The sequence below is a fragment of the Rhincodon typus genome, chromosome 27 (assembly GCF_021869965.1).
Source record: "Rhincodon typus isolate 14 chromosome 27, sRhiTyp1.1, whole genome shotgun sequence".
Taxonomy (NCBI): domain Eukaryota; kingdom Metazoa; phylum Chordata; class Chondrichthyes; order Orectolobiformes; family Rhincodontidae; genus Rhincodon; species Rhincodon typus.
Genome location: NC_063358.1, coordinates 19,508,028 through 19,523,439, shown reverse-complemented (window position 1 = coordinate 19,523,439; position 15,412 = coordinate 19,508,028). Strand labels below are relative to the sequence as shown.

Below are 15,412 nucleotides of genomic sequence, written 5' to 3'. Positions count from 1 at the left end.
CAAAGCTGTTGTTCAAAGGCAATGTCAGACTTTTGGGCAGGGTGTTGGTGGTGGGAGAGAATTTTACAAATACCCTTACTGCTTTCCCAATTGCTATTGGTCATCAAAGACTACCCTAATTCCTCTTTAAAGAGGGATCAAATAGTTTCATAGTAAACTGACCTCTGTCAGGGGTGAAAACTATTTAAGTATTTATTGCTCTAAACATCTCTCATGCCATTGTGCATAAGGCAACAAAATCAAGTGTAGTCTTTGGTGAGACAATGTTACGTGTGAGGTTATGCAGAACTGCAGACATAATTCTGTCATTTTTATTTTTGCAGAACAGCGACTGTCTCTAAATTCCTACATTCACATTTTTAAACTGGAACTACCCTTGTCATCTTCTATTATAATTACACCCTTGCACTAGTGGCGGTGCAGAAATCAAGCAGCATGGCTGGAGTGACAGAAGGATTTCTAGGGAGAATTCTAATACAGAGACTGAACAAGCAGATCGATAGGTAGCCAGGTGGATTTCTACCCATCTAGTACTACACAGTGGCACAAACTGGAATTTTCATTTAGCATATGGTTACACAATGAATAGCAAGGATAAATATTTTTAAAACATTAATGATTCAAAATGTTATTTGCATTTTTAAATCATCGTACTATTCCTGGCAGAGGGCATTATTCATTTTCAGAAACAAAAACACAAGTTTTCACTTATTGCTTTCAGTAAAATTTCAACAGAGATTATAAGAGCTATTTTACAAACTTACCATTCACGGAGACATGATAATTTAACCTGTATGATACTTTGGAAGACATCATCATATTCTGTTACAGTCCAAACTTGTGCCTTGTAGATGGTGGACAGGCTCTGAAGAGTTAAGACATGAGATACCCACCACAGAATTCCTAGCCTCTAACTTGCTCTTGCACAGTATTTCTAAGGTGGATCAGTAGTAAGCCCCAGGATGCTGACACATTCAGAATGCAGAATTAGATGTTGGGCTACAATAGCATAAACCCAAATAATTTCCTGACCTCTGATCTCTAACAGTACCTCTTCTCACTACAAGTCCTAGATCACACAGTTACATCCCTGTATTCTTTAAAAATACTTGCTGCACCTGATTGCTTTCAAATCATTTTCATTAAAAAGGATGGTGTTGCAGTACTACAAAGTTTTCAGCTAAGTGCATTATCTGAAACAACCAGGAACAACCGGGCAAACGTTCAACTGGAAGACTCTACCATTGAGATGCTGGACAATTTTGCAGTGCAATAGCACATTTTCCAAAAGCAGAGTGAATCTTTACAAAATTTTACATTTAAATTTTGACCAAAAATGTTCAATCCCAACATCCATCCTCACAGGAGCCAAGTGGCATGAACATAAACATAAACAGTTAAAACCTTTGTAACATACAAGGAGACCAGTATAAGTTCCACAGTACTCCATTAGTCTATGGTTAGCGATAGGGAGGCTATTCAGCCAACCTTATTTCATCCATAATTAAATGTCAATCCCTCACCATTGCAGTAACCACTTGATTGCAGAGTTTTAGTTGCTACTTCTGTACCTTGAATTCTCACTCAAAATGTTGAGCAGTGTCAGTGAAAATCTTTTTGATATTCCTTCTGAACTTGCCCATTCACCAACTTCAACTTGTGTTTACTTGACATTTTTGCACTCACTTTTTCCTCTCCTGCCCTTCAGTGTTAACTGTTTTTTTAAAAAGGTTATCGATTAGAAATAAGCAAGAAACAACAAAAAAAAGTGCCTTTCAGAATGAAGAATTAGATGTTGGGCTACAATATTTAAACCTTAAATAATTTAAACCTTAAATAAATGACTTTTGATTCCATATGTTCTCATGAGAAGTCCAGGATTACACAGTAACATCCCTTTATTCCTTCAAAATATTGGCTGCACTTACTTTCAAACCACTTTCATTAAAAAGGATGATGTTGCAATACCACAAAAGTTTTCAGCTAAGCGCATTATCTGAAGCAACCAGGAACAACCTGGCAAATATTCAACCGGAAGTCACTACCATTTTGATGCTGAACAGTTTTGCAGTGCAACAATAGATGTCCCAAAGTCAGTGAATTTTTACAATATTTTCTTAAATTTTGAACAAACAAAATATATTTATAGAACAGTAGGTTATCACATAATTGACAAATCAATTAATATCAACATCTAATGTTTTGTATTAGGATTTTACCTTAGATAATATTTTGACCAATGTCTTATGAATTCAAAATGTTGATATTTAATTGTAAAATGATAATTAATAAAGGCATTTGGTTTACATTACTCCATACCCAAAACTCTCACCAAGGAGAATGGTGAAGTCGTTTTCTAATATAGAACTTGTATATCACTGAAAAGAAGGACACGTTGCTGAAGATTTTCAACTTGTACTCAGCTGGACAAATGAGAATACCAAATTTCAAACAACGACAATTCATTCTGCAGGTGAAAATGGTGCTGACTGATTCAGAAGTAGACTCAGATTGCCCAAGATGTTGTCATCAAGAAACCTACAAGGAATTGTAGGTTTCCGCAAGCTCCTGGTAATGCAAAAAAGATTTAATGCTTGAACATATTCCTTTTGTTTGAGAGAAAACGCGAATGAATGTACATCGCTTCCAGCAAGCATACCTGGCATCACCTCAGCAGTGGCTACAAGAGAGGCATTTTCCACGAACAGAATGGCTGTCGCAGTCCAAAATAATGTTCTGCGTACCACGTGACGTGGTACTCGGGTCACGTATGAACTTCAATGCTGATACAATACCAAGTACATGGCTGTACATCCCAGTAATTCACTGATTAAATAACAAGATGTTTCTTCAGTTGTTCGTAAAAGGCCAAGTACAGATCGTACTCAACCAGCCCAAACTTGAAGAACCAAAACTTGTTAGTTGTGCAATTGGAGACACATGCAGAAAATATCCTAAGTGCACTACGAGCTACACTAACACAAGGGTTCATTCTCTGAAAATGACAAGAATATATTCCAGCCATGTGCCTTTTTTGAATTTCTGCAGCGTTTTGGGCAAGTCAGTAGTTGGTCATTACTTTGTCCATGCCAATCTCAGTCAACCAGACTCAACCTTACCAATGAATAAGCACCTTTTTCTTCCTGATTTATAAATTGAGATATGTTTGAAATTTGGCATTTTTGCATTTGTCCTAATCAATGTAAGACAAAAAGCTTTTGCAATATGTATTACTTTTCAGCAATATTCAAGAACGGGAAACTTAAGTATTCAGGGGAAAAAAAAAAAATTGCCTTTCCCCTTTTGTATTTGTATCGTAATTGGTTAGAAACACTTATGCTGAAATACATGTTGTAATTTATGGTTAATGTAATTACAGATTAATTCATATGTTCCAGGATGTTTTTTTTAAACAAATGGATCTATGTCTTAGCTAAGTGTAACTTGGTCAAAATATGCTACACTTTGGCAATTTAACCATTCACACCCACTCACTTCTGCAGACAAAAGTTTACAAAATTTGCATTTTATACAACATACCACAGGACACCCTGTATGAAGTTATACGCAATTTAGAGATTAATTTACAATTTGTACAGTATATAATCATACACAAGATACTGGACAGAAGATAAAAGCACTGACAGTACTTAACACAGGTTGGTCTATTCTAAACTATGGAGCTCCTGTTATTATAGGCACAAACTTATTCAATTGACAATGTGCAACAGTTGAGATTGAAAAGTGCAATGGCTACATAGGATGTCCAATTACCTTGTATTTAGGGTATAGTTAGCTTCTCATCCAAGCCCAGTTGTCACAGGATATTATATCCGGAGCCCACAATTAAATCCTAATGCATCAGAGTTTCAACCTCTTTTAAAGGGCATTAATCCTCTTGGGTCAGAGCATCAAAACAAAGAGCCTTTAAAAATTGGATATTTTCAAAAGATGAAGTTGGCCATGACATATCCAGAACCTTTAGATATACCCAATTGGGATGTTCCCATGAAATTCCATCACTGCAAACCAGTTTGTGAATAACACAGTTTTTCAGTATGTGCAGCTGAATATCACGATATTGTTTCACACTCCAGCATACTTTGAGGGAAAAATCTGAAAACCCTGCAGAAAGTTAACAGTCTGGTATGTTTCAGCTCACTTTTGTGACAGTACCACCCAATGATTTCGAATAGTTCTTTACAAGGTTCAGAACGGTGAAAAGCTGGGTTATGAAAGAAAATTGAAGCCTAATTTATGTTCCCACAGCCATAAACAATCTCACTGTTGGAGCAGTATAGACATATGCAACTTACTATACTAGAAAAAAAGTAACACTCACCGCAAACAAAATACATTCCCCTCAATTCAGAAATTGAGCCTATTTTTATGTATTTCACTTCTAATAACTATTAGATGTTTAAATGGTTTCATTATCTTTGTGAGTTTTGAACATAAGATTTCACTGCCAACATTTCAACAATGTTGGGAGCTCTATGATTTTTTTTTCCTCCTCAACTACTGGGCTGAAAGGTATTTTTAATTAATGATAGAAGAAAGTAGAGTTGTTTAAAAGGTTTGGTGAGTTAGTGATACATTGGTTAACAGACCATGGAAATGGGTTTGGGAATGCATGCCTGTATAAACTGCAGCATTCAACTGACAAGCAAAATACAAAAGAAAATAAAAACACAGGGTTAAAATTCAAGTAGTGTTCAAAACAGGTTGCAGTTCTTGGAATTATACAAATTTCATACAAATAACAACTTTGACCCAATTAAATCCTTGCTCAAAAGTTGCTCAAAAATTGAACAAGTCAAATGTTTGAAGTCAACTTTCCCACAAGCATACAAAATGGACTGTATTAAGGATAAAGGCAAAAATGTTTACCAAGTCAGATGCAGACTTTTAAAATGTGTTTAGTGACAAAGTTAGAAAAGTCCATAAATTGGATTTTGTGATTCTAAAACAGGTTCCTGTACAAATAATCAATACTTCTGCTATGTATCTTCACTGCGTTGACAGATTATAAAGGTTTACATCAGCGGTCACAGTGATGGATTGCTGGCAATTAACTGTGAAACAGTCATTTCTATTGCCACCGAGAGCTCAATCCATGTGATAGTTCATTAAATGTTAGACTTGGAAATTATCTTCGGAATTTAACATTAAATTTTCCAAGCTTCCCTTCCAAGTCATAATGGTGATTTATCTGGTCTTGTTCAGTAAATTTTCTCCACACCTTGCCTTCCGTTTTGACCTTGCAGACTCAGATGAACTTGACGCAGAGTCAAGGAATCATGACGACTTTCAGGTCATTCGATTTAAAGCTTTATTGATACACAGTCTGTATTATAAATGTCTTTCTTCGACATGTTATGATGCATCTTTTAGCTCTGGAGTTTCTGTTGATTCAGGTGGCACCTCTGTTGATGGTGTCTGACTTCCTTCTCCTCCTTCTTCATGAAAAATAAAACAATAGATGTTAAAAATGAACTCTTATTGTTGATACCTACATAAGACGACAAGAGATAACATTTTTGTAGAAACTGCCAATACTTAATTTCCATGTTTCTTTCATATTCTTAGATGGTACATCAATCACAATGGAATTAAATCTCAGTACTGTTTATCAAACAAACTACATTTTCTAACTTGTCAGTGATGGTCAAACATGTTTAGTTGCCTAAATCTGAAGATGTCCGAGATATTAAGTATAGCACTTCCACATTTCTAGCCTCTTATTCCCAGTCTGTAGCTTTTAATGATGCCTTGTATCATTTTTAAAGAGAAATTTCCACTTCAGTTTTCCCCATTCTTTTCTTGAGGTAAAGACTTCCTCTAATTCAATATTGCAAAGGCACCAGATGCACATCAGTACACCACACACAGCAATTCCAAATCAGAATCATACAGCATGGCAACACACGCTTCAGTCCAATACGTCCATGCCGACCAAGTTTCCGAAACTAAAACTAATCCCATATCCCACTAAACCTTTCCTATTCATGTCCCTGTCCAAATGTCTTTTAGACATTTGGACATTAACTGTATCTGCACCTACCACTTCCTTTGGCAGTTCATTCTACATACAAACCACCCTCTGTATGAAAACGTTGCCCCTCAGGTCCCTCAAAACTTTTTCATCTCATCCTAAAATTATGCACTATTTTTTGACTCCCCTATCAGAGGGAAAAGACCTTTGCTATTCACATTTTCTATGTGTCTCATGATTTTATAAACCTCCATAAGGTCACCCCTCAGCCTCCTACGCTCCAGTGAAAGAAGTCCCAGCCTATCTAGATCTCCTTATAACCCAAACCTCTGGTCCTGGCAACATCCTGGTAAATCGTTTATGTGCCCTTTCCAATTTAATAAATATCCTTCCAACGCAGGGCCACCAGAACTGTACATAGAATTCAAAAGGTGGCCTCATCCTGCACAACCTCAAAATGACGTTCCAATTCTATACTCAATAGTCTGAGCAATGAAGGCAAGCATGCTAAAAGCCTTCTTAACCACCCCGTCTACCTGTGACACCGTTTTTAAAAGAACCACGTACCTGAACGCCTCGGTCTCTGCTTGACAACACTACCCAGGACACTACCATTAACTGTGCAACTCTTGTCCTCGTTCATTTTATCAAAATGCAGTACCTTGCATTTATCCAAATTAAAGTCCATCTGCCACTCCTCAGCCCATTAGACTAATTGATCAAGATCCCTTTCTTCATTATCAACTATACCACTAATGTTGGAGTCATTCACAAACTTACTAACCATGCTTTCCAAATTCTCATCCAAATTGTTTTTGTAAATGACAAACAACAGTGGACACAACACCAATCCCTGCAGAACACCACTGGTCACAGGCCTCCAGTTCAAATAACAACCCTCCACCACTAATACTCTGCTCCGTATTGCCAAGCCAAATTTTGTATCTAACTGGTAATTATGAGAGCCTAGGCAATGTGCATAGCTCCCTATTCAAATCACATAAACAATGGTGCTTTGTGCAGGAAAAAAAAACTAGAGAATGACCAGAAACTCTGGTTGACATCATCCTCTGCCTACAAGTCAGGTTTTTCAGACAAAGTTTAATTTGCCATTAGTCAGTCATCAGGAATGGTGTCTTGCAATTCAAGCAAAGGAAACAAGTAAAAAGGCCAACTGTAATAATTTGCTTGTACTTGGGTTTGTAAATCAATTGCCTATGGTACAGACCTGTAGAAGTAACCTTTTGGTGAACTCTAAGTGACAGTATTCAAAAAAAGAAAGGGTGTTTAATGTCAGCAAATTGTCATTTAGAAAGAAATTCATGATATGAAACAAAAGTTAATTTTTAAAATCTTACTTCATTACTCTTGCCAGATTTCTCAATACATGCAGAGTCACAGTTAAGAATATAAAAATTTGAATTAAAATGTTAATTTCATCCAATGAATATATTCACATGCAGGGTATTCACGGTTTATCTGGATCATTTATTTGAAACGTACAACTGATTGCCTTGTTGTACCATGGCAGTTTCTTCCCACTGTGTGCATGCACACATACTGTGATTAGTCTCAATATAATATATAATTATTCATGGTAGATGATGAATCACTGTAAATCAATACCAGTAAATGTAAGACATTTGCAGGAGACAATTCCATCAGAACATTTTAACTGAATGTAGAATTGGGGACTATGTTATTAGGAAAGGTTGCAGAAACAAACAGAAATAGTAAAGCAACAAGTGGGGATAGAGAACCAGAATGAAAATTTGCTGGATGTGGATAATTTTTGAAACTGGCAAATAGATGCTTCCTTTTCTAAATATGGTTTCATTTCCAGATTGCTTTCACTCTACAGAAAAGCAACATTTTTAAAAATGGAGCTAATCTTTTCACACTTTGAAACTGCATGCAAGCCATTGTTTAAGAAAAATAATCAATAGTATGCAAAATATAACAGTAATAGTATATAAAATAAGTTATTGTACTATGGTATCAAAGACCAGTGGTAGTCTACCAGATTAGCTGCTCGAGGCAAGGATTTGGAAAAGGTAATTGATGAATGGAGTGCAAAATTTCATATAGGTAGCCAATCCAGACAACTACACAGTGACTCCTGCAGGCTGCAGGTCAGAATCTGCTGAGGACAGAAATAGAGTCTCTGTCATGAGGCCACCCTAACTCCTTCATGAAGGACAGCTGAGACTGACAGAATCCTGGAGAAACTCAGCAGATCTGCTAGCATTTGTGGAGAGAGAAACATGTATGACCTCTTCAGAATCAAGAACAGTGTTCCAAAGAATCATACAGTACTTGAATCATTAATCCTGTTTTTCTCTCCACAGATTCTCCAGCATGTTGTTTGTTTCAGATTTCTCAGGATAGATAGTATTTGCTTTCATGAAGAATAGCTAGCTGATCAGAGGACATCCATTATACAATGTTAAAATCCTCACTGATTTTTCATTTTTATCTATTATTTTTGGTTTGGATTGGAGAGCTGAAGGTGAACTTTGTAAGCAGCAGCTTGTCTTTTAACGAACACACTAATATTTGTTTGAGACCAGACCTGGAAGTCAATTGCAGGTTGATTCTTGTTTGAAGAATGCTCTAAACCTTTAAGTTCCACAGTTACATTACACTCAAGCAGATGGCAGGTGTTGAATATTAACCATGTCCTCACAGGTAGAGGATCAATCTAACAGATACCACAAGTTTGAACTTGTTTTGAATTCTATTTAAAATCAGAAGAGTTGTCCCTGTGAAATCTACAGGATGCATGTTTAATTGCTGCCTGGTTGGCCTTCAACATGCCTGGTAGATTTGAAGAATAGAATCTGGGTTAAGTATTAAGTGAATATTCCTCAGAGCCTAGTGCAGCAAGTTGTGTGCAGTGGTGTCTTCAGAAACTAAGCAAGATGCAATCCCATGTGCCTATAATGTTACAGACTGAAGTCTGCTCAAGTGTACTGACCAGTTACGTCTCATTTTTGCTTTTGATTTAACCCTTAACTGTACGGGTTTGTCTCTATGTCTTTGAGAAGTGGGAGAGACTAGAATCAGTAAAGATTGGATTTAAATCATAGACATTAATTAGATTACCTTATGGTTTAACTTTGCTAATGCTACTGCATTATTAATAAATTGTTAATTGTTTTGTTCAAGCTATAAACATGGTATCTGGTAGTTATGCACAAAGTCTGATACTGATTATTCAAAACAAAAATCTGATTAGGAGCCACTGGAGCAATTTTGAGGGTCATTGAGTATTTTAATTTACTGTGTTGCAAATGCAGGAAAATGGAGTTGATTTACTTTGACTATGTCTCCATCTCAGAACAACATTGTACATGTCAATACTACCAGGAGAGACAGGGGCAAGAAAATAGAATATTGTAAAACGTAGTAATACCATTTCAAAAATCAGCAGGGTGCACTGTGGCTAAGGAAAAATTGCTTACTCTTAAAACGGAAATTTAGTGTCACAGAATGGAAAACAATTCATGCAAGCTAACTTAGTTTGCTGCTCCTTGCTCTGGAGTGCAGTGGCCTGTAAAACTATTGCTTTTATGATGAAACAAATATATTCAAACTACAGAATTTTAATTTGTATTAGTAACTTATTGCTTTTAATTTCAAAATAAATGCCACATTAACAAATAAAACATACAAAATAGCTCAAGCATACGTACTATCTGCAATTAGTTTTAGAACAATGGAAGCCATTCAAATGGCTCAGAGTAAACATGAAAGAAAAGGGTCAAACATTCAAATCCAGGACCCCCTGGATGCCAAGGAGCATACAAGGTGAGATAAGGAAGAAAAGGAAAGCTGATATCAGACATCAAGGACTGCAGCAAGTTGAGTGTGAGGGAAATGCAGGGGTAAAATTAAAAGAGAAAATTAAGGTGGTAAAGAAAAGACACAAATGAATATTGGTAAGTAAAATCAATGCGTTAAGAGCAACAGAATAACTAAGAGTAGGGTTCATAAAAGACCAAATAGGTAACCAACATGTAGAGTCAGAGGACGTGGGTATAGTTCTTTTCGAAAACTGCTTCAGTCTTTCAAAAAATAAAGTGATGGACGATGCAGGCATTGCAGCTGAGGAGGTCTGTTAATGATGAAATGTAATAAAACGTAGGGAATGAGAAATATTAAAGACCAGTATCATTAAAAAGTAGCTAAGCCACCAGAGCCAGATAAAATGTACCCCAGGCTGTTAGAAAAAGCCAGAGAGGAAATAATGGATGCTATGTCGCTAATTTTTGAATTCTCACCGAGTGTGATCCTGGAGGATTGAAGGACTGCTTAAAGATTGGTCGAGGAATAGACTGAATAATTAGAGACTACTCAGCCTAATTTTGGTCATGGGGAAACTACTGGAATCAATTTTGAGACATAGGATAAACTCTCATTTAGAAAGCCACCCAGTAACTAAGAACAGTTTGCATGGATTTGTCAAGGCCCCAGGAACACCAGGAATAGGAGAAGTAGACCATTTGCTCCAACTAGTCTGCTCCACCATTCGATCATGGATTATGTTTCTCAACCCCATTCTTCTGCCTTGTCCCTGGATTCCTTGATCCCTGATCCTTTTCGTAAATTGGGAACATCTCTCTCAAAGAATCTCAATGACTTGGCATCCACACTTCTGCATCAATGAGTTCCAGATTCACTGTCTATTAGCTGAAGAAATTCACTGTAGGGATAACCCTTTAGATCTCAGACTATGCCCTCAGGTCCTAGTCTCTCCTAACAGTGGAAAAATCTCCCCTAGATCCACTCCATCCAGGCCTTTTGGTATTCTATAAGATTCAATGGGATCCCCTCTCATCTTTCTAATCTCAAGTATAGACCCAGAGTCCTCAACTGCTCCTTATATGACAAGTCTTTCATTTCCATGATAATTCTTGTAAATCTCGTCTGGACCCCCACCAAAGCCAGCACATCCTTCCTTAGATACAAGGCCCAAAACTTCTCAGCTTACTCCCAATGGAGTCTGACGAGAGCCTTATACAGACTCAATACTCTTGCACTCTAACCCTCTCGAAATGAATATCAACATTGCATTTGCCTTTCCAACTGTTAATTGAGCCTGCATGTTAAGAGAATTCTGAACTAGCCCTCCGAAATCCTTGTGCTCGAGACTTCCAAAGCCTTTGTTCATTTAGAAAATAGCTTGTGCTTCTATTCTTCCCAAAGTTGATAATCTGAATTCCATCTGGCATTTCTTTGCCTACTGTCAAGTCCTTCTGCAGCCTAACACACTAGTCACTGGCTACCATCTTGAAAAAGACCCCTTTATTCCTATACCCAGCCAATCCTCTATCCACACCAGTAACTTGCCTCAGCATCATGGGCTATTTTCTTATTTAGCAGCCTCTTTTATGGCACCTTGTCAAAGGACTACTGAAAATCCAGATAGACCACTGGCTCTCTTGTCAAGTTCTCTTGTTACCTCCTCAGAAAAAACTCACAAGATTTGCCAGGCATAAGCTCCCCTTGATAAAGCCATACTGGCTCAGCCCTATTTTACCATGCACTTCCAAGTACTCTACCATCTCATCCTTAATAATGCACTCTAAAATCCTACCAATAGCCGAGTTCAGGCTAACTAACCTATAGTTTCCTGTCTTCTACTTCCCTCCCTTCTTAAAAGTGTTACATTAGTCATTTTCCAGTTCCCTGGGGCTCCCTGATTCCAGTGATTCCTGAAAGATCACTATCAATGTCTCCACAATCTCCTCAGTCTTTTTCCATTCAGAACCCTAGGATGTAGCCTCTCTGGTATGGGTGATTTATCCACCTTCGGACTGATCAGGTTCCCTCGTAACTTCTCGTTCGTAATGGCCACTACACTCACTTCTGCCCCCTGGCTCCCTTGAAATTCTGGTATGCTACTGGTGTCTTCCACCATGAAAACTGATGCAAAGTACCAATTCAGTTCTTCCGCCATTTCTTTGTTCCCCATTACCATTTCACCAGCTTAATTTTCCAGAGATCCAATGTCCACTCACCTCTCCCTGTACATTTTAGATATCTAAAACAAACTTGCAATCTTTCATATTACAAGCTAGCTTACCTTCATATTTCATCTTCTTGCCACCACCACTCCCTACCCACCCCAATGCTTTTTTTAAAATTGTCCTCCGCTGATTTTTAAAAAGGCTTCGCAATCTTCTGGATTCCCAGTAATCTTTGCAACATCGTATGCTTTTCTTTTCCTTTATACTGTCCCTGACTTCTCAGCCATTGTTGCCTTATCCTCCAATTAGTACATTTCTTCTTCCTTCTACTGTGCCTCCCAAATTATTCCCAGAAACTCTTCCATTGCTGCTCCAGTCTTCCCTGCTAGGCTCCCCTTCAAATCAACTCTGGCCAGCTTATCCCTCATGTCTTTAAAGTTACCTTTACTCAGTTGTAAGACCAGTACATTTGATTCCAGCTTCTCCATCTCAATTTGCAGAGTAAATGCTACCAAACTGTTGTCACTGGCTCCTAAAGGTTACTTCACCTTAAGCTTCCTAATCAAGTCAACCTTATTACACATCACCAAACCCAGAACTACCTGTTCCCTAGTAGGTTCTAACACAAGCTGCTCCATCTTGTAGACATTCCACAAATTCCCTTTCTTGGGATCCTCTATCAACCTGATTTTCCCACTCCAACTGGAATAAGTGCCCCATGATTATTGTAATAGTGCCTTTCTTACATGCTTTTTCTATCTCCTGACTTATTTTCTGCATCATATCCTGACTCCTGCTTGGATGCCTGTACATAACTCCCATCAGGGTCTTTTCTCCTTTGCAGTTCCTCAACTTTACCCATACAGATTCTACACCTTCCAACCCTTCTTGCTATCAATATAGTCTTTTTTCTTACTCAGGTGGCAATGCCATCCCATGCCCACCTGCCTGTCCTTTTGATGGGATGTGTATTCCCACACCTGATCCCCTCACAGCCATGTCTCTGATGCCAACTACTTTGTACCCACCAATTTCAATCCGCACTGCAAGCTCATTTACGTTGTTTCATACACTGTATGGATTAAAGTACAAAACCCTCAGTCCCAAATGGACCACCACTCCTCTATATTTGTCTCCTTATCTGCCATGCCTGAAGTTAGATTCCTGAACTTTTCCATGCTTTGTGCAGTTACTTTAATAACTTCTTCTGAGCTCTCCCCACATTTAACTAGCTCGAAGTCCTCGTGACAACCCTATTTGGCCCCTCTGCCAAAGTCCTGGTCCGACATCGGTTCAGGTGGAGCCCATCCCAACGATGAAATTCCTTACTGTCCCAAAATTGATGCCAGTGTCTCACAAAATGGAACGCTGCTTTCCCACGTCATTCCTTTAGCCGTGTGTTTATTACCCTAATTTTCTTATCTTTTACCAATTTGTAAGTAACTCGGGTAACAACACGGAGATTACAACCGTTGAGGTCGTGGTGTTTAGTTTCATTCCCAATTCCTGAGGAGTCACACTGGACTCAAAACATTAATTCTGTTTATCCACGGATGCTGTCAGACCTGCTGAGTTTCTCCAGCAGTTTCTGCATTTGTTTCAGCTTTCCAGTACTTTTACAACCAGAAAGCTGTTTCCAATAGGCTTTCATTGGGCTCAGTATTAAATCCCCTGCTTGTTGTGTTTATATTAAAAATTTGGAGACTGGTGTAGGAGGCACCGTCCAGAAATTTGAAGACAACAAAAATTGGCCATATGTTTAATAGTGATGAGGGAAGTTGTAGACTGCAAGAAGATATCAATGGAACCTGAGGGTGAACAGCAGCAGCACAGCTTTTGGATTTGTGGGGAGATTAGGAAAAACATTTTCATCCGGAATGTGGTAGATTCCTGGAATGCCCTATGAAATGGTTGTAGAGTGAGAAACCCTCAACTGATTTTAAAAAGGTACCTGGATATGCACCTTAAGTCCATTAATCTCGAGGATAACGGATCAAATGCTAGAAAATGGGATTGTGCCAGAAGGTTCATTTTTTGGTAGACAGAGTGTAGCCTCTTTCTGTGCAATAAACTTTTCAATACTTTCTGTATATTCTAAATTTCTGAATACGAGTGTGCAGGAATGCAGGCCAATGACAGTACATAAATTTAGAAGGGCCCAGTATAGACATGGTCAAATGGCCTTCTTCTCCGATATAATGATTAAATGAATTCTTCTCAAAAAGGCAGATATAAACAAGTGGACACAAAACAGATCATACCTGCATTAATAGATAGTTCTGCCAATTTCATGGGAAGTTCTGATGGACTGACTCCAGCAGGTGAGCCTAGTATGTCAGGCAAAGCATTTCTTCGGCCTGTCCGTCCTGACGTAGCAAAGTCCAGCACAGGTTCCACCTCAGTCATTGCAGCAAAATCCTTGCTTTCACCACCTGAAAGTACGTAATAGCGTAATGAACATTTCAACATCTTGCAGTCGTATTTGTTGTCTTCAGTATCTTTAAACATTCCAAAGCATTTCATAAAAGCAAAAACAACTAAATTCAGATAACAAGGATAAAGAAAATCATTAAAATAAGCTTCCAGGAGACTTTTAAAGGCAGAGACAGAATTAATAAAATGGAGGTCTTTAGGAGAGTTTTGCTGAAAGCTGTGCCATTCTGGATTGAACAGAGGGAAATAGGATACGAAGAAAACCAGGAAATGGAGCAGCTGGAGATGCAGACAAACAGGGGACTGAATCACAAATCACAGGCCTAATAGTGTTTGACAGCTACAGAATATAGAAGTACCATCTGTTTAGCATGTACAGCCACTTCATATTGAATCCACAGCTTCAATACTTGAAATGACAAAGTTGTATTCAGCAATAATCTGTAATGCCATGGCACTCACTCAGCTTTTACCAACAACTCCGGAGAACAGAAAGGAATGAGAGAACATGCAAGGAGCAGTACCAGACACCCCTAAAACACACTGCCAACCTGACAAAGCTACAACCTGGAACTATAGGCATTCTTAAGGAGTGAAAATAGCATGTTATATACACAGCTAAGTGATTCCACAAATAGATCAAAAATCAAATTTCTGCAGTCCTCCCACATCCAATTGTGAATGCTGGTGGGCAATTACACAACTAACTGGAGGAGGCAGCTTCAAAAACATTTCCATCCTCAATGACAGCCGAGCACAACCCCGAGTGCAAAAGACAAGATGCTGAAGCATTTGCAATCAATCATTTTCAGCCAGAAATGCAAAAATGAATAATCCACCAACCTCTTCTTGAAGTCATCAGCATCACAGATGTCTATCTCAGTTAATTTGATTTGCTCCAAGTAATCAAGAAACAGCTAAAGACTCTGAATACAGTAAAGCCTATGGACCCCAACTATCATACTGAAAACTTGTACTTGAGAGTACTTTTGAGCGAGGGGACTCCTGTTCC

The 15,412-nt window shown here is 38.2% G+C and overlaps 1 protein-coding gene across 2 annotated transcripts in view; it reads right to left on the bottom strand.

Annotated features, from left to right (window-relative positions):
* LOC109931200 (fatty acid-binding protein, brain-like) overlaps window positions 1–15,412 on the bottom strand; it is a 137,871-nt gene that overhangs the window by 30,540 nt on the left and 91,919 nt on the right. Inside the window, exon 2 of one of the 2 annotated variants that reach the window (XM_048613174.1) lies at window positions 14,229–14,399. In XM_048613174.1, the coding sequence (XP_048469131.1) occupies window positions 14,229–14,399 (171 nt within the window). Of the gene's footprint in view, window positions 1–2,659; window positions 5,382–14,228; window positions 14,400–15,412 lie in introns of those variants that run through there. The other variant, XM_048613173.1, reaches the window with a different exon arrangement.